The sequence below is a fragment of the Bos grunniens genome, chromosome 28, assembly GCF_055505025.1.
Source record: "Bos grunniens cultivar Pamir isolate PY7600 chromosome 28, Bosgru_T2T1.0, whole genome shotgun sequence".
NCBI lineage: Eukaryota > Metazoa > Chordata > Mammalia > Artiodactyla > Bovidae > Bos > Bos grunniens.
In genome coordinates, this window is record NC_141192.1 from 17,104,546 (window position 1) to 17,124,728 (window position 20,183).

At 35.5% G+C, this 20,183-nt stretch overlaps 1 protein-coding gene across 10 annotated transcripts in view; it reads left to right on the forward strand.

The window, feature by feature from the left end:
- P4HA1 (prolyl 4-hydroxylase subunit alpha 1) overlaps positions 1 to 20,183 on the forward strand; it is a 100,307-nt gene that overhangs the window by 72,294 nt on the left and 7,830 nt on the right. For 6 of the 10 annotated variants that reach the window (XR_015156836.1, XR_015156831.1, XR_015156833.1 and 3 more), the window contains 2 exons: positions 11,064 to 11,163; positions 18,813 to 18,866. Coding sequence is in view for 4 of the 10 variants with exons in the window: in XM_086382108.1 (XP_086238234.1) it covers positions 11,064 to 11,163; positions 18,813 to 18,866 (154 nt within the window). In the remaining 6 variants the exon portion in view is untranslated. Of the gene's footprint in view, positions 1 to 819; positions 891 to 11,063; positions 11,164 to 18,812; positions 18,867 to 20,183 lie in introns of all 10 variants that reach the window. The other 4 variants (XR_015156834.1, XR_015156832.1, XM_086382107.1 and 1 more) reach the window with 1 other exon arrangement.

Below are 20,183 nucleotides of genomic sequence, written 5' to 3' on the forward strand. Positions count from 1 at the left end.
ATCTCTCTTCAGGTTAGGAATCAAATCAGGTTAGGCCAGTCCAGGAACTGGCTTAATACTTGTTTTCTTATTCCTTTTTCTTTTTTCTTGCCAAAGACAGGAAAAAAAAAAAAAAAAGGCAGCAGCCTGGATTAATCTGGGAGTAGTCTTTGTTTATGTCGTTCTCTCATATTCGTAAATATGCTGCAGTGAATTCACATCATTCTTCATGATGATTGTGTTGGCATTTGTTCATGCATCTTATAAAATAACATTGTCATTATGGAGTCATTTGTATTTCTCCTACTGGAGTTTTTATTTTAAAAAACTTGCTGACTTAAACGTTGGCAATGGAAAGAACAGAGTTATGCTTGAGATCTCTGTCTTCCAAATGCTATTACTTACAAGTTTAGTTGCCTTTTACTTCACCAGAGAGATTTAACAACAGTTATAGCTTGGTGAGAGTTTTAAAAAAATGAATTTAAAGAGACTACTAATTACTCTTTTGTCAAATAATTTGAAGAACATCAAACTTCTAGATCCGAGAAAGAACCTGTGAAACCCAGTGCTATAAATCATTTACATACAGCTTCAAATGATTTAAAAAAAAAAAAGTGAAAGGACAATCTGCAACAAAAATCCGTCAACCCATTTTTTTCTTGATTTGGAAGTGGCTTTTCTTATCGCCACTTTTCTAAATGTTTCTGCTGATTTGAAACCATTGCCTACCATCCAGACCAATCTGAACCCTTCCAATCACCTGTGGCTTGGCAAAACAAAACAAAAGCCCCAAATTGCCTGCTACGTGAGTAAGCCCTTGTCCTTTCTCTTTTTTTGTAGCTGAGCCGAGCTACAGTACATGACCCTGAGACTGGAAAATTGACCACAGCCCAGTACAGAGTATCTAAGAGGTAAGGGAGTGATGGGAAGAATTTTAGTCATATTTGGACTATTTTCTTTCTTGTGAGTCTAGTTTTCATAAAACCCATCTTATGGTTTCTAAGACCTCGGCTATTAGGCATAGGTATTTGATAACAGTGCATGACTTTTCATGATGGACATGGTTATGGGGAAGTTGATAGAGGTTTTTCAAAGTGACTTGCTAGGTTTTAAAATGCCTGCTGAGATAGCCCACACCCTACCTGGTAAGTGAAGTTGTGTTCTCATGTTTAAAGTAACAGAAGTTCCCAAAGACTCTTCATAGAACAAGGCCTATTTTAATTTGTAGTAAAGCAGGGGCTTAAAAATCTCAGGGTGACTCAGTAGCTATAGGTAGTGAGAATGACACCTTGAAAGATTACCTAAAAAGTCCTCTGTAAGTCAGTTGGTTTCAAATTCTTTGTTTTTAACAATATTTAAGAGAATCTCCTAAGTTATTGGCCGATAGGTCACTGAAATAATTTTTAATAAAAGGTCACTATGTAACTTGTAAGTATATATAACTTAATAGAAGCTCACAAAATAAATGACGTTATTTCAACAGAACTCTATCCATTTACTTATTTGTATAAATAAAGTTTCTCAGCTCTCATGAAAATAGAAGTGTCATTGAGCTGAATTCTGTCTCATTGTAGCAACAAGTAATATTTATTCACATATAATACTTAATTGAAAATAAACAAGCTTCGTCTCCTTAGGAATATTTTAATATATTTTCATTTTTTATATTTGATGATTGTTTAATTATGTTCTTTAGATTGCTATTGTTTAGTTGCTAAGTCATGTCCAACTCTCTGGAACCCCATGGACTGCAGCATGTCAGGCTTCCCTGTTCTTCACAATCTCCCAGAGTTTGCTCGAATTCATATCCATTGAGTCAGTGATGCTATCTCACCGTCTCATCCTCTGCCGCCCCCTTTTCTTCTTGGCCTCAAATCTTTCCCAGCATCAGGGTCTTTTCCAGTGAGTTGTCTGTTCACATTAGGTGGCCAGAGTATTGGAGCTTCAGCTTCCAATGAATGTTCAGGGTTGATTTCCTTTAGGATTGACTGATTTGACTTCCTTGCTGTCCAAGAGACTCTCAAGAATCTTCTCCAGGACCACAATTCGAAAGCATTGTAATAACCCATTCTAGGAGACATTTTTTTTTTTTTGAACAGTTAGGCCTTTATGTTATAAGAAATGTATATTTTTATCAGTTTACATAAATATTTTGTTGTGGCGAAGTATAATGTGATGAATAAAAGACTTTAAATCATAAAAATATATCCCTCTTGGAGAGGGCTTCTCAGGCTCAGCACTATTGACATTTTGGATCAGATGATTGTTGTTTGTTGACTGACCTGAGGCTTGTAGGATATTTAGTAGCATCTCTAGTGCCTGCTGAATGCCAGCACCCTTCTGTCACCAGTTGTGACAATAAAAAATATCTTCAGACATTGTCACATGTCCCCTGGTAGGCAAAATTTCCACCACCATCCCTGGGAATTCTACCTCTCTACCCCTGTTAAGAACCACTGTTTTAAGGTAGGAATGGAATGAAAATGCATGTTCAAGGAAAAAAAGGGAAGACTGATGTAAAATTTTCAAGCATTTAAAAAATGCTTCATTCATGTATTTTCTTAAGTGGATGATGATGGGCATAAAATCATCATGGTATTTAGAGTCCACTGGATAAATTAAAAAATAATCATTTTTCAGAAATTACCACTGTTTTCAGTATGACAGAATTAAATTTTTTGAAACTCTTGGGATGAAAATTTTCATTTGTCAGCTAAAAATTGTGCAAAGGAGTACATAGATTTTTAACAACTAATTTAGGAGGCAGTCAAACAAAAAATAGCATTTCTCTGTAAGTCATAGCAGAAGTACTATAAAGACTATACAGAATGCATTGATTTGTTTTCTTAATTACTTTTTTAAGGCAAAGCTTTGTGTTCTTTATGTATTAGCCTTCAGCATCCCCACACACGTATTCTGGTATACTAACTGTCTGTCCTATACCGCTAGCTATCCCCTTACCCCTAATCACATTCCTGCAGTGTGATTTTGATGTTTGTTAACACTAATACAAGGTAAGGATTTGCAGTAAATAATTTGGATAGACATGTTAAACCATGATTGTAATGCTTCTGTGCATTGTATAATAATTAACCCTGATTTGTAGTTAAGTAAGCTAAATTTCCATTTATAGAACCTTTTCATGTCTAAAAAATGAACTCATCTTTTTTAAAAAAATAACTAAATCCATTATATATTTTATCAGAGATTATTACATGGTTTTAGGCTTTTTTTTTAACTGTCATAAAACTAGTAAGTATCTAAATTCTTTAGATTGGACAAAATATTCAGCCCACAGAGCCACTGGACTCTTAGAAAAGTCAAATTACTTTTGGAAAGGTGATCCAAACCTTATTTTCCCCTCTTTGGAGCTAAATATTTCTAAACATTTTGAGCTTATTTTTGAAAATACTATAATTTCATAGCTCTGGATTTTTGAGAAAGGCACAGCCATACTTTATATTATATTTAACAGTAGAAGATACTTAGCCAGTAACATTAGACACATTGAAAGACTGAATAACACCACAGTAAATTCATGCAGACTTGGCAAAGAATGCAGTGTGAGTGTGTGTTTGTGTTCAAAACAACCTAGTAAAAACAGAATTCCATAGCACAGTGGTTTTCATTTTTACTCTAAAGGAAAAATTTTCATCAGTCCTTTAAAAAATAAAATCTTTATGTGAGAGGTCTAAACAGTTAAGGAAGGAATTTGCTCCTTGAAATGTCCAATACATTTCATATTTTAACAAATAAAAAGTTTTTGCTATTTTGAAAATTTAATATCTATTGAGACATTTTCTACCCATCACTGTGAATCTGAAATTTGGAGATTTCACAAGTGAAATAAATGAGTGTTTTATGTTTCCTTCATATTTTATTGCTGGAGAAGGAAATGGCAACCCACTCCGATATTCATGTCTGGAAAATCCCATGGACCGAGGAGCCTGGTAGGCTACAGTCCATGGGGTCGCAAAGAGTCGGACACGACTGAGTTACTTCACTTTCATATTTTATACCTCTGAAGAAGGCATCTCCAATGCAAAAATAGCAGAAAAAGTTTGTTTGTACTGATGTCAGTTAAAGAGGTCCCCTTTTCTCTGGGAACATCTGTATTTTGAAAGAGTCAGAAGGGAATTTCAAATATCTGTATTCTGAGACATTTCTAAGTGATTGCATCATCATCTGTGGAAGTAAAAATATGTTCATCTTCTAGCAAATAGAATTTTCTTTGGGCAGAGTATGTGTAGAAATCCATTACTGTTTAAAAAACAAAATGTTTACTCTATTGACTACCTGTGAACTTTTGGCAAATCATTTTTTGTCTTTCCAGTATTAAAAAAAAAAAAACTAAAATTTTACTGTGTGTGTGTGTGCGCGCGCTCAGCTGTGTCTGACTCTTTGCAACCTCGTGGACTGTAGCCGCCAGGCTCCTCTCCATGAAATTTTCCAGGCAAGAATACTGAATGGGTTGCCATTTCCTTCTCCAGGGGATCTTCCCAACTCAGGGATTGAACCTGTGTCTCCTGCATTGGCAGGCAGATTCTTTACCACCACTCCACCTCAGCTTGTTACTGGAGAAGCTAATAGTTTGGCTAAATCAAAGTAATGGAATTTTAGTTTTTGAGAAGTAATCATTCAGTTATAGGTTGTGCAGTGATAAAAGAATCCATTTGTCAATGCAGGAGATACAAGAGACACAGGTTTGATCCCTGGGTCGGGAAGATCCCCTGGAGAAGGAAATGGCAACCCGCTCCAGTATTCTTGCCTAGAAAATTTCATGCACAGAGGAGCCTGGCGAGCTACAGTCTGTGGGGTCACCAAGAGTTGGATACAATTGAGTGACTGAGCACACACACGCACACACACATTCAGACGTATACTCTGAGAAGACAGTTATGTGAGTTCGTAAGTCCAGTTAAAGTAATACATGCAAATAAACAGTTGATTGAGTGTGGTAGAGAAAGCTTCTTTAATTCTGGTAGAATCAATATCACTTCTTGGAAGTGATCTCATTTTTTACTTTGAAGTACAGATATCCTATAATATGATATTTTATTATGCTTAAGATTTAATTTACCCCATGTTAAAAAGGAGCAAATGGAGTGTAAAAATGTATTAATATTTTTAGTTTAGAGGCCAATGTAAATAGCTTTGAGTGATACCAAAATTTTTTTTTAATTTGCATAGCTTGTAACAACAACATCCCCTTCTATTGGCTAGAACAGTCCTTCTCAGATTGAGATAAATGGATAGATCCAGATGGATCTATAGTGTTATTGTATAATTGTCCCACTGAGAACCAAAGAGACTGGATAAATTCCACCTCTAGATGATTAGTCTTTCTTTGTTAATTGTGAAGCACTTATGGAAGAGTTATTGAAAGTTTTGCCCTCTGTAAGTGGCACTTTGGGCCCTGAATTATATTTTGCCTTTGCAAAAAAATCACGTAGTGGTATGCAGATTACATTAATCATGTTTTCTTTTGGCAGTTTTGTAACAATCTTAACCTTCCCTTGTGGTTCAGCGGGTAAAGAATCTGCCTACAATGCAGGACACCTGGGTTTGATCCCTGGGTTGGGAAGATCCCCTGGAGAAGGGAAAGGCTACCCACCCCAGTATTGTGGACTGGAGAATTCCACGAACTGTATGGTCCTTGGGGTTTCAAAGAGTTGGACATGACTGAGCACTTTCACTTAAAAACCTCCAAAGTGATGGTGTTTGTTTACTTGAACATGCATTCCTTAGTATTAGAAATATAGTCATGCAACGTGAGACTGTTTCTTCTTACTTAAATAAAGCATTCCAGTGATATTTTTTAAAGTATATAGTAAAAGGATAATGAACTTTTTTTTATAGCAGAAACTCATTAGAAATGAAAAAAATGTTAATGTTACTCTGCATGTACAACTTAACTCTCAGGTTCCTGTCATTAAGACCAAAAGAAATATATTTTGGGTTATCTAATGGAAAAAGAGGACACATAAAAAGACTTCTGTTTTTCTCCTAGCGCTAAACTATGTTTTGTGGAAAAAACACTGTATAACTTAGTTGACGTTTTCAATTATAATTGTACAAAAGATAGAGAATGTTCTTCAAATGATTTTTTTTCCAGGTTACAGTAAATGCTATAATTTTATATTCTAACTCAGTTAAAGCACTGAGTACTAGAAGAATATTGATATCTGATTATTTAATTTAATGTAGGAGTAAGACTTCTAGATCCTAAAGAACAGTTAACATATTACAGTATCATTGTCTTGTCATTTTTAGTAGTGTTAAAACAACTCAGCTAATTTCAACTATCCAATAAGTCTACAATAATGTTCCTGAAGACAGATTAGCAGTAATGCTTTTAAGGATGGGATGAGTAAAATGTTTTAAATGTGTTCTCCAGCTTTGGAGAATCTTACTGTATTTTGGAGAATCTTACTATATTTTAGAGAGGTTTCATATAAAAGTCATATTAAGTGAAATAACCTCCTATGTAGAACTCATTTTCCTCTCCAGTGACTATAGCAGTTTCTTTTAAAGCTGTGGTTATCAGTGACTGTGTCTCATCTAAGGCTTAATTTCTAAGCCTTCTATTAAGATAGTTTATGATATAGCAAGAAGTACAAATTAAAACTTTTAAAAAATTTAAACAATTAAAATATTTTTGCCTCTAAGATTGGCAAAGATTAAAAAGATTTATACTGTCAAGGATTTTATGAAATGGGTACTCATAAACAGTTGATAGAAGTATAAGTCACAAATATTTTTGGAGGGCAATTTGATATCATTTATCAAAATGTAAAACTCATGTAGTATTTCCACATCTAGGAAATTATCCTACAGAGATATTTGCAGAAGTATGCAAAAGGTATGCATAAGTTTGTTACAATATTGTTTGTAACAGAGAAAAATTAGAAACAACCTTTTTTAACCAGTGCTTTATTGATAGACCTTTGTGGTCATCTTGGAATTAAAGATATTTTAATATTAAAAATAAAAAGTAATTTTAAAAAGGTAACAAATTGAAATGTAAAGTGGTATAGTTGCTGTGGAAAACAGGCTGGCAGTTCCTCACAAAGTCGAACATGGGATTATGATATGATCTAGAAATTCCACTTCTAGGTATATATCCCCCCAAATTGAAAAGAGGTCTCAAACCGATTACTTGTACATCCATGTTCATAACAGCCTTATTCATGATAGTCAACAGGTAGAGGCAATCCAAGCATCCATTTGTGGATGAATGGATAAATAAAATGTGGTATAAACAAATTATGGACTGTATTCAACCTTTAGAAGGATTGAAATTCTGATACATGCTATAACATGGATGAACTTTGAGGATATTATACTAAGTGAAATAAGCCAGGCATAAAAGGACAAATATGATATGATTCCACTTACAGAAGGTATCTAGAATAGGCAAATTCATACAGAGAAAAAGTGGACTAGAGGTTACCCAGGCCTGGGAGGAGAAGGAAATGGCAAATTGTTGTTTCAGAGTATACAGAATTTCAGTGTGGGATGGAGAAAAAGGTTTGGAAATAGAGAGTGGTGATGCTTGTGCAACTTTGTGAATGTATTTAACACCCCTGAATTGCACTCTTAAAAGTGATTAAAATGGTTAATTTTATGTTGTATATTTTTTACCACAATAATTTTTTTTTAAATGAGGTAGCATTATGTGTATTAACTAGGAAATATGTCAGAAGTATTTTTAGGGAGAAAAAAGTATATGTGTATATTAAGGTGTAAGGTTGAAGGGTGGATTCTTTTTTTTTTTTTAATTCTCTCAGTAAGTTTGTTTATACACAGGGAAAAGCTATTGAGAGGATATATATCTATTGGTTAATAGTGTTTTGAGACTAGGAAAGGGATGTACTTTTATACTCTTTGAAATTTTTATAATAAGTATTTCTTTTAAAAATACCTTTATTGAGGGACTTGCCTTGCAGTCCAGTGGTTAAGACTTCTAGCTTCCAATGCAGGGGGCATGGGTTCAGCCCTTGGTTGGAGAACTAAGATCCTGCAAGCTGCTTGGTGTGCCCCCAAAACAGCTTTATTGAACTATAAACCATACAGTTCACCCATTTGAAGGGTATAAGTCAGTGGTTTTTAGTATAGTTAGAGAATTGTGCCTCCATCACCGCAATTAATTTTAGAACATTTTCATTACCCCAAAGGGAAGTTTTACACTCCTCAGCCATAACTATCCAATCCTTACCCCCCTACCTGTCCAACCCTTGGCGACCACTAATCTACTCTCTGTTTTTAATAGATTTGCCTATCCTGAATGTTTTGTGTAAATGGAATCATAAACGTGACCTTTTAGTGTCCGGCCTCTTTTGCTTAGCATGTTTTCAGGGTATGGTTGAGCAATATCCTTTTGTATAGATATGCCACATTTTATCTATCTTTTGATAGATATTTGGGTTATTTCTGCTTTTTGGCTATTATGAATAATGCTGTTCTGAAGTTCATGTCTTTTGAAATACTGCTTATTTTGATGATGTCCTGTTTGTTGTTGTTCTTTGTACTTTTGAGGTCATAGCTAAAACAATGACTAATCTAAGGTCACAGAGATATACATCGTGTTTTTTTCCAAAAAGCTTTGTAGTTTTAGCTCTTATATTTAGATCTCTAATCCCTTCTGAGTTAGTTTTTTTTTTTATTATAATGTGAATGAGGTAGGGGGTTCATCTTTTCTTTTGCACATGGTTATCCTGTGTCCCAGAACCATTTGTTGACTATAACAAGCATTTGTTATAGTCTTGTTAAATAAACAGGCATATTATAATGTTGACTATAACAAGCTTTTATAATTTTAAAACTATAAAGTGAAAGTGATAATTTGCTAAAATGGTAAAAGTGAAGGTGTTCTTGAGAACAGGAGACTTCAGGCTAAAGAGTTAAGTAAGCAAGGAGTACCTGGAGAATGCTTGAGTGAGGAGAAGAGTTTCAAGAGGGATAAACATTGTGAAATGTTACTAAAAGAGCAAATAACTGTGAGAAAAATCAGAAAATCTTGTTTGATTTAATAACAGCAGGATTATGAGTGATGTTAGCAAGAGCAGTTTCGATGGAGTGATAGAGATTAAATCTAGATTGGAATGGATTGAGAAGTGAGGAGTCTGTGAAAAGGTTGACTTGAAGAGGGAGGAGAAAGAAGTTGGTAGCTGGAGAGAGAAAGAATTGAGGGAAAGAATTTGAAAATTTTGCTTATTTGTTTAATGGGAAAGTCTTAAGTGCTATTAAAAGCTGTGGGAGGAATTATTGAGAATGGATGTTGATTATGTAAGAGAGAGAAGGGCTAATCAATGATTCATGATTCCTGAAATGGCAGGAGATAATAGAATCTAAGGCAGAGGATTGGCCTTAGATAATGGAGAGAAATCTCCTCTTGGAACTGGAATGAACTAGAATGAACTGTGTATCAGGAATAGATTGAATGGTTTCTGTTTTGTCTTCTAAGTAGGAGATATGTTGTCCACTGTGTGAAGGGGGAGTCATGGGTGGGCTGGCATATAGAATAAAGGAGAGGGTAAGGCCCACTTAGAGTTAGTGTTCATGAATTTTTAGTGGAATGTATTTGCCTTATTTCATTATTTTCTCCAGTAGAATTTGGTAATACAGGTATAAGCTTGGAGAAAAGAAATTCATTCAGAATTTTTGCCAGAGAGTTGAATTTAGGCTTTTATCAAGAATGCTGTTGAAGGACTTCCCTGGTGGTCCAATGGATGCCACGCTTCCATTGCAGGTGGCATGGGTTCAATCCCTGTTTGGGAAACTGAGATCTTGCAGCCATGGCACTACTAAAAAAAATTGCTGATGCTGTAGAAATGATGGACCGTAGCTTGGTGAGAGGAGTGAAGAAAGAAAAAGTCTATTAGACTGGGAAAAAGCATACATAAAGGAGAGAGTTGAATTTTACAGTACCATTTTATTGAACTATAGTTTCCATACCATAAAATTCATCCTTTAAAGTATGCAGTTCAGTGGTTTTCAGTCTTTTTAGCTGTGCAGTCATCACCATTATCTAATTCCAGAACATTTTCACCACCCAAAAGGAAATCCTGTATCCATTAGCAACCGTTCCTTAATTCCCCCTTCAATGGCAACCACTAATCTACTGTCTATCGATTTACCTGGACATTTCATGTAAATAGAATCATAATGTGTGACCTTTTGTATCCGATTTATCTTTAACATAATGATTTCAAGGTTCATCCGTGTTGTGGCATGTATCAGTACTTCCTTTTCATGACACAATAATCCATCTTATGGATATATCACATTTTATGTATCTGTCCATCAGTTGATGGACATTTGGATTATTTCCACTTCTTGGCTATTAACAATGCTACTGTGAACATTTATGCACAAGTTTTGGTATGAACACACATTTTAATTTCTCTTGGATACACATACCTAGGCATGGAATTACTAGGTCACTCTATGTTTAACAATTTGAGGAATTGCCAAAGTGTTTTCCAGAGTGACTGCACTAGTTTCCCTTCCTACCAGCAATATATGAGGCTTCTGGTGACTTCACGTCATCACCAACACTTGTTATTGTCCATCTTTTTGATTACAGCCATCCTACTGTGTGTGTTGGGTATCTTTTAAAAACTTTTTTATTTATACAATCAGTACATGAATTCTTTTCCTTATGAAATATTAGCATTATATAAATCAAGCTAAAATCCCTAATCTCCACCCTGGCCAGTTCCTATACCTTACCTAGAAGGAACAGTTGTTTTTAGTTTGATGTATATATTTGTTTCATATATATATATTTTTCAAAATTAACAAGAAATTCTCCGTGTAGATAGCCCTTTATAGCCTTCTTACATTAACCCACCTGTTTTCATGAAAACTCTGTAATAAATGATATTAATTTTTTCCCTTTCCAACCTCGAACTGTTGAATGTAACATCCTTTAACATCAGTAAAAATCGTATCAAAGAAGCAAATCAACTAAATGATTATAGATAAAGCCATAATATTATGGCTGTATATTATGGCTTTTAAAATGGCCTTTATGTATTGAAACTTAATCAGTAAAACTAGTATTTTCTTCATGTTTTTAGTGCCTGGCTGTCTGGCTATGAAAACCCTGTGGTGTCACGAATTAATATGAGAATCCAAGATCTGACAGGACTAGATGTCTCCACAGCAGAGGAATTACAGGTAGGTAATCACATTATTCTTAAACTTCTTCAAAAGATGCTTCACATAGAGAACTCTCCTCAATGTTATGTGGCAGCCTGGATGGGAGGGGAGTTTGGGGGAGAATGGATACATGTATATGCATGGCTGAGTCCCTTTGCTATCCATCTCAAATTATCACAACACTATTAATTGGCTATACTCCAATACAAAATAAAAAGTTAAAAAAATTTTTTTAAAAAGATGCTTCAGATGAGATTTTTCTGTCACTGTACAGACAGTATTCAATTTGCATACTTTGTGACTGTAAAAGTGCATATATAGGCTGAAACCATGTACACTGATCTTAATAATCAGTGGGAAAACTTGAAATTGTTCTGGGACCTTTAAAATTTTTTCTCAAAACATTAAAAACTCTTACTGTTGAGTATAAATTTCTAAGGAAATGAAAAATATGTAATACTAATATTTATTAATACACTGTTTTTCATAAATAATTTTTTCTTTCTGTTTTCAATTCATATACCATAAAATTTACCCTGATTTTAGTATTCACATGGTTGTACATCATCACCACTATTTTCGTCACACCGAAAGAAACCCCATTTAAGTAATCACTGTCCATTCCCCTGCTCTAGTGCCCCTGGCGACTGCTTCTCTACTTTCTGTGAATTTGCCTCTTCTAGATATTTCATATAAATGGAGTAATACAATATGTGGCTTGATATATTTGGGTTATTTTACTTAACAATGTTTTTAAGCTGTATATGTATTGTAGCATGAATCAGCACTTCATGCTTTTTCATGTCTGAATAATACTCTCTTATTGGCGACTTAGCATAGCATAGCATAGCATTGGATATACCACATTTTATTTATTAGTTGAAGAACATTTGTTTCCACTCTTTGGATATTATGACTAATGCTATGAACATTGGTCTACAAATTTTTGAACAGATAACATTTAAATTCCTCTTGGGTATATATCTACTAAAGGAAGTGTGCTGGTTCATGGGTTATCTTTAATATTTAAGGAGCTGACAAACTGTTTTCCCAAATGGCCAAGTGATTTTACGATCCCACTGGCAATGTACAGGGTTCCATTTTTGTCTCATCTTTGCCAACACCTGTTCTTGCCCATTTTTTTAAATTAAGGTTATACTAATATGTATGAAATGCTATTTCATTATGGTTTTTATTTGCATTTCCCTGGAAAACCACTAGACCATTCAGGTATGACCTAAATCAAATCCCTTATGATTATACAGTGGAAGTGAGAAATAGATTTAAGGGACTAGATCTGATAGAGTGCCTGATGAACTATGGATGGAGGTTCGTGACATTGTACAGGAGACAGGGATCAAGACCATCCCCAAGAAAAAGAAATGCAAAAAGCAAAATGGCTGTCTGAGGAGGCCTTACAAATAGCTCTGAAAAGAAGAGAAGCAAAAACCAAAGGAGAAAAGGAAAGATATAAGCATCTGAATGCAGAGTTCCAAAGACTAGCAGGGAGAGATAAGAAAGCCTTCCTCAATGATCAGTGCAAAGAAATAGAGGAAAACGATAGAATGGGAAAGACTAGAGATCACTTCAAGAAAATTAGAGATACCAAGGGAACATTTCATGCAAAGATGGGCTTGATAAAGGACAGGAAAGGTATGGACCTAACAGAAGCAGAAGATATTAAGAAGAGGTGGCAAGAATACACAGAAGAACTGTACAAAAAAGATCTTCATGAACCAGATGGTCATGATGGTGTGATCACTCACCTAGAGCCAGACATCCTGGAATGCGAAGTCAAGGAAGCATCACTACAAACAAAGCTATTGGAGGTGATGGAATTCCAGTTGAACTATTTGAAATCTTAAAAGATGATGCTGTAAAAGTGCTGTCCTCAATATGCTAGCAAATTTGGAAAACTCAGCAGTGGCCACAGGACTGGAAAAGGGCAGTTTTCATTCCAATCCCAAAGGCAATGCCAAAGAATGTTCAAACTACCGCACAATTGCACTCATCTTACATGCTAGTAAAGTAATGCTCAAAATTCTCCAAGCCAGGCTTCAGCAATATGTGAACCATGAACTTCCAGATGTTTAAGCTGGTTTTAGAAAAGGCAGAAATAAAATTGCCAACATCCACTGGATCATCAAAAAAGCAAGAGAGTTCCAGAAAAACATCTATTTCTGCTTTATTGACTATGCCAAAGCCTTTGACTGTGTGGATCACAATAAATTGTGGAAAATTCTGAAAGAGATGGGAATACCAGACAACTTGACCTGCCTCTTGAGAAACCTGTATGCAGGTCAGGAAGCAACAGTTAGAACTGGACACGAAACAACAGACTGGTTCCAAATAGGAAAAGGAGTACGTCTATGCTGTATGTTGTCACCTTGCTTATTTAACTTATATGCAGAGTACATCATGAGAAATGCTGGGCTGGAAGAATCACAAGCTGGAATCAAGATTGCCAGGAGAAATATCAGTCACCTCAGATATGCAGATGACACCACCCTTATGGCAGAAAGTGAAGAGGAACTAAAGAGTGAAAACGTTGGCTTAAAGCTCAACATTCAGAAAATGAAGATCATGGCATCCGGTCCCATCACTTCTTGGCAAATAGATGAGGAAACAGTGGCTTACTTTATTTTTTTGGGCTCCAAAATTACTGCAGATGGTGATTGCAGCCATGAAATTAAAAGATGCTTACTCCTTGGAAGGAAAGTCATGACCAACCTAGACCTCATATTAAAAAGCAGAGACATTAATTTGCCAAAAAGATCTGTCTAGTCAAGGCTATGGTTTTTCCAGTGGTCATGTATGGATGTGAGAGTTGGACTGTGAAGAAGGCTGAGCGCCGAAGAATTGATGCTTTTGAACTGTGGTGTTGGAGAAGACTCTTGAGAGTCCCTTGGACTGCAAAGAGATCCAACCAGTCCATCCTAAATGAGATCAGTGCTGGGTGTTCTTTGGAAGGACTGATGTTGAAGCTGAAACTCCAATATTTTGGCCACCTGCTGCGAAGAACTGACTCATTGGAAAAGATCCTGATGCTGGGAAAGATTGAGGGCAGGAGGAGAAGGGGACGACAGAGGATGAGATGATTGGACGGCATCACCGACTCAATGGACATGAGTTTGGGTAAACGCTGGGAGTTGGTGCTGAACAGGGAGGCCTGGCGTGCTGGGGTTCATGGGTCTCAAAGAGTTGGACACAATTGAGTAACTGAACGGAACTGATTGCTAATGATGTTGAGTATCTTTTCATGAACTTATTAGTTATTTTTATATCTATGAAAGTAATTTCTATTCAAATCCTTTGCCTGTTTTTTTTTAATGGGGTTGTCTTTTATTGAGTTATAAGTGTTGTTCTTATGTTCTGAATACTGGACCCATGTTAAGTATATGATTTGCAAATATTTTCTCCCGTTCTCTGGGATGTCTTTCACTTTCTTGATGGTGTCCTTTGGCAAAAATCTTTAATTTCTATGAAGTCTGATAGTCTTTTTTTTTTTTTTTTTTTGGTTGCTTTTGCTTAAGGTGTCTTAAGAAACCATTGCCTAATCCAAGGACATAAAGATTTACACCTGTGGTTTTTTCCTATAATTTTCATGGTTTTATTTCTTACATTCAGGTCTTTGATCCATCTTGAGTCATTTTTATATATGATATAAGGTAGAGCCCAAGTTCATTCTTTTCATGTGGTTATATAGGCAATTGTCCCAGCATCATTTGTTGAAAACTAGTCTTCACTATTGAATTGTCTCAGTAATTTAAAATATTAGAGATACTGAGGATTACAGTGTTTTAAATCTTTGTAAGTACTTCTCAGGGGCTTTCCTGGTGGCTCAGGGGTTAAAGCATCTGCCTGCAATGCGGGAGACCTGGGTTTGATCCCTGGGTTGGGAAGATCCCCTGGAGAAGGAAATGGCAACCCACTCCAGTGTTCTTGCCTGGATAATCCCATGGACAGGGGAGCCTAGTGGGCTACAGTCCACAGGGTTACAAAGAGTCGGACACGACTGAGCAACTTCACTTCACTTCTTTAAGCACTTATCAACAGTGATTTCCTTTCTTCTCATTGTGAAACTTATGATACAGAGTGAGCATCTTTTCTCTTTCTTTGTAAATTGTCCTGCTTCTGAGTTTGGTTCAGCTTTTAGTGTTTTATCCTTTCTGCTTTTAATGTTGCTAAATATCTCTCAGAGATCTTTTATTGATGATTTTTTTCCAGAGTCACTTCCTCTAAGATATCTTCATTCTTTTCATCATGATCACTTTCTTTATGTTAATAAGTTCATCGCCAACAAAATTCCTCTGACCTTCACCAGATTCCTCTGACTGCATATCTAGAGTTTCTCAAACAGCAAAAGTTGGAAACATTTTCCTTGTCAGTCTTTTATTCTTCATCTCCATTTTAGTTTGATTTGTGGGGGGATCAGCATGAGTTTTCTTTTTAATACTGAAGTATAGTTGATTTACAATGTTGTGTTAGTTTCAGGCATACCACAAAGTGATTTAGTTATACATATCTGTATATATGTATTTTTTTTTTTCAGATTCTTTTCCCCTATAGATTATTACAGAATATTGAGTAGAGTTCCTTGTGTTATCGCTGAGGGTCGGACACGACTGAGCGACTTCCCTTTCACTTTTCACTTTCATGCATTGGAGAAGGAAATGGCAACCCACTCCAGTGTTCTTGCCTGGAGAATCCCAGGGTTGGGGGAGCCTGGTGGGCTGCCATCTATGGGGTCGCACAGAGTCGGACATGACTGAAGTGACTCAGCAGCAGCTACCTTTCTGCTTTCGTAACCATAAGTCTGTTTTTTTGTGTTTTGTTTTTGTTTTTTTTTTAATTTTGTAGTTTGTATTGGAGTATAGCTGATTAACAATGTTGTGATCGTTTTAGGTGAACAGTGAAGGGACTCAGCCATACATATACATGTATCCCTTCTCCCCAGGATGGCACAGTGGTAAAGAATCTGCCTGCCTGTGCAGGAGATGTGGGTTCAGTTCCTGGGTTGGGAGGATCCCCTAGAGTAGGAAATGACAACCCATTCCAGTATTCTTTCTTGGAAAATTCCATGGACAAAAGAGCCTGGTGGGCTACAGTCCATGGGGTCACAAAGAGTCAGACACAGCTAAGCGCGTGCACACACACACTCTCCCCCAAGCTCCCCTCCCATCTTGGTCCTTGTTGGTTATCCATTTTGAATATAGCGGTGTGTTTATGTCCATCCCAAACTCCCTATCTGTCCCTTTCCGTTAGTCTTTCCCCCACCCCCAACCATAAGCTTGTTCTCTGAGTCTGGTTTTTGTTTTGTAAGTTCATTTGTATCATTTTTTTAGATTCCACATATAAGTGATCAAATGATATTTGTCTTTCTCTGACTTACTTCACTTAGTATAACAATCTCTATGTTGTTGCAAATGGAATTATTTCGTTCCTTTTTATGGCTAAGCAACAGTCTGTTGATAAGTATATTCCACATCCTTGTCTATTCCTCTGTCAGTGGACATTTAGGTTGCTTCCTAAAGGTCTTAGCTGTTGCAAATAGTGCTGCAGAGAACATCTGGGTGCATGTGTCTTTTAGAATTACGGTTTTCTCTGGATATATGCCCAGGAGTGGGATTGCTGAATTACATGAAGCTCTGTTTTCCATTTTTTTAAGGAACCTCCATACTCTTCTCTGTAGTGGCTCTGTCAGTCTACATCCCCGCCAGCAGTGTAGGAAGGGTCTCCTTTCTGCACACCCTCTCCAGCATTTTTTGTTTCTAGACTTTTTGATGATGGTCATTCTGACCCTTGTGAGGTGATACGTCATAGTTTTGATTTGCATTTCTCTAATAATTAGTGATGTTGAGCTTTTTTTTTTTTCATGTGCTTTTTGGTCATCTGTATGTCTTCTTTGGAGAAACATCTGTTTAGATCATCTGCCCATTTTTTGTTAGGGTTTGTTTTTTGATACTGAGCTGTGTGAGCTGTTTGTGTATTTTGGAGATTAATCCCTTATCAGTCACATCATGAGAGAGGTGAGCTCAGGTCCTACTCATCTTTTCTCATCTTGTCCCAGAACCGAGTCCATTTCAGTTTGATTTCAATTTCAGTTACAGCATTATTGCTTTCCATTTCTCTGCTGCAGTTACCTTTGTTGGCCAATTTCTTCTAATTGTCTATTATTGCAAAACATCACATAGATTTTTACTGGAGAATAAGGCGTATGCTTTTCTGTCTGTACAAGAACTGAATAACAGATATGCAGTGGCCAATCATTGATACTTTAAAGAAGTGGTTGGTCATTGGTCATGTTGTGTAGCTGTTATTTATGTAGTAATTTGTGGACTGAAGAGCTAGTAGCAATATTTGCTACTATATATAGTAATTACTGTGGTATTGTATATAATTACTCACAGTTAATGTAACATGGTAACTGAAATGTCCACTGTGCTGTTGGGGGTCTGGTGTTAATGGTTAGTTAAACCATGATATCTGTGATGTATGCATTTTAGAACTGCAAAACAGGACTGCCTATATTTAAGTTTGCCTAAGTAAATTATCATTTACTCCATGGTCATCTACAACTTCCTTGGTACTCATTTGATTATTAAAAAAATGAAAGCTATGATGTGTCTTTTCTTTCCTAATTTGTATTTATTCTTACCTGCCTAACCATCACAGGCTCTTTCAGGCTACTTGATATTTCTGACTGAATAGTCTGATCCAAACCAAGATATCTACAACATAAGAAGTAAATTATCCACAGTAATAATAATTTACATAAGACTTGGACTTTGCTGTGAGCAAAGTTGTAACTATGTACTCATTTTATCAACAATGCTCTTTAGCATTATGAAGCATTATGTAGCATTATGTACTCATTTTATCAACAGTGCTCTTTAGCATTATGAAGCATTATGTAGCATTATGTACTCATTTTATCAACAGTGCTCTTTAGCTCACATTTTCCTTTAATTTTGTTAGCATTTTGTCATATTGGGGTGAAAAGAGGTAGTTAACATTATCTTTATTTTACAAACAAGAAAAGTGATTGTATCCAAAGTTACATATGCTGTATTTTAACTAAGAAATCTGGACCATGAACTCAGACCAAATATTTTTCTTACTTTCTTTTGTTGCTTCTCACTGGGACATTTGTCACATCCAGATGAAGTTGTCAGGGCCTTCCAACAGGAATAATTAAATTGGTGTTAACTTCTTCTCTTTTTTTACTTAAGTAGGGAAAAAATACATATCCAAAGGGGATTTCATTAAAGTAGATTGGGAATTTTCCAGTATTTTGGGCTTTGGTAAACATGAATCTTGATTTAAATTCTCAAGGAAAGTGTTTACTGACAATAATAAAAATTGTGAAATTCTAATTTTATAAAACTAATTCTAAAAATCAAAGTTTGTTATGTATTAGGAAAATCATGTGCTCCAAACATTTGCTAAAGAAAAGCATATTAATTAAGATTCTAAAATAGCGTTTAACAGCTCTTAGTTTTTCATCCTTGATTTCTTAGAAACTCTAATTAAAAAAAAAAAAATGCTTTGCTTCTCATTTATTTAGAAGTACCTAACTGTGATATATGAGAGATCAAAATGGGACTCAGATTTTTTTGAATAGTAATCTTGATAGTTCTTTTATTCATGCCTTGTTTCTCATGCAGGTAGCAAATTATGGAGTTGGAGGACAGTATGAACCCCATTTTGATTTTGCACGGGTAAGTAAACAAAAAAAATGGAGAATGTAGGAGTTCCACTGAAGCTTAGGCATGACATGTTAATTCTGTCATTTTAGTATTATAAATTCATAGCTTATTTTGGAAGAGGTTTGTAGCTCATTTGTGGAAGCATGGTGGGATAGATGCTCTATACATTTTAGCAGTAAGAAACAACTAGAGACATGGAAAAGAATTTAGGATACTTTTAAATGCATCACTGAGCTTTGGGGAAAGTAAAGGAAGTTCTCAAAGGCAAACTGAACAAAGAAAATCTAGAGACTAAAATTAGAGAGTTAAAAGGAAGCAAAAAGGCTGAGGCTGAAGGCGTATACCTCCAGGAATGTAGAGCTTTGGAGATTAACGGCTCTGTGAGAGGGCCTGTATAAATGTATGCTACTGACCTGAGATCCCTGCATAAAACCTAAATCTCTAAAGGCATACACCTTCAGAGAAAGAAAGGATGGCCTAGAAAATCATCTGCTTTGAGTCAGGACACTTCAGGAGTTTCCTTTTGCATCCTGGCTTGCGTAAGATGTATTATGGGGAGCTTCTTTGGGCAGTTTGAAAGCATAGGCCTGCCAACAGCTATAGATGCCCCCAGGGTGTTGATACCTCAGTGATCAGATATAGAATATAAAATAACTATACAATACTTTATTCATTTTTGTCTTATCTTTTATTTTTAAATTCTCAATGATTTAACTGAAATAGAATCTTCAGGTTGAAAAATTTTTTGAAATCTTAAATTTAGTGGATTAAACAGATTAGAGACAGCTGTAGTGAATTGGCCAGTAAATCTGCAGGAGTTACAGGAATACATTTTGGAAAAAAAAATAGATGTGGAGACTGGAGGAAAAATAATATTAAAGCAGTTTGTTAAAAACCCATCCTTGCCCAAGTACTCTTGGTTAAGTATTTAACCTTTTAAATAAAAGTAATTTTAACATATTGAGCTATAAATTATGTCATTACCAAATCTTAATTTAAGCTTTATTATAATTACATGAATTCTAAGACATGTGCCAAGTATTCTAATAAACTTCTTGATCTATTACCATTTTTAAATAAGAGTATATTCTTTGGAAAAAAAACATAGTCTGTTAATATATTATGTTATATTCCTTGACTGACTTAATCCTAAAATCCTAGATACTTTCTGTGTATAGGCTAGCAAAGAATATATTTTTAGTCTATTTTCCTTCTATTTTCAATTACTGAAAAATGTCTTAGGATCTTGGATGACGTGAAAGACTACAGTTTAAGTTCTGACATTAATGTAACTAAACTTTTTTTCTTAGATTTGTATTTTGAAATAAT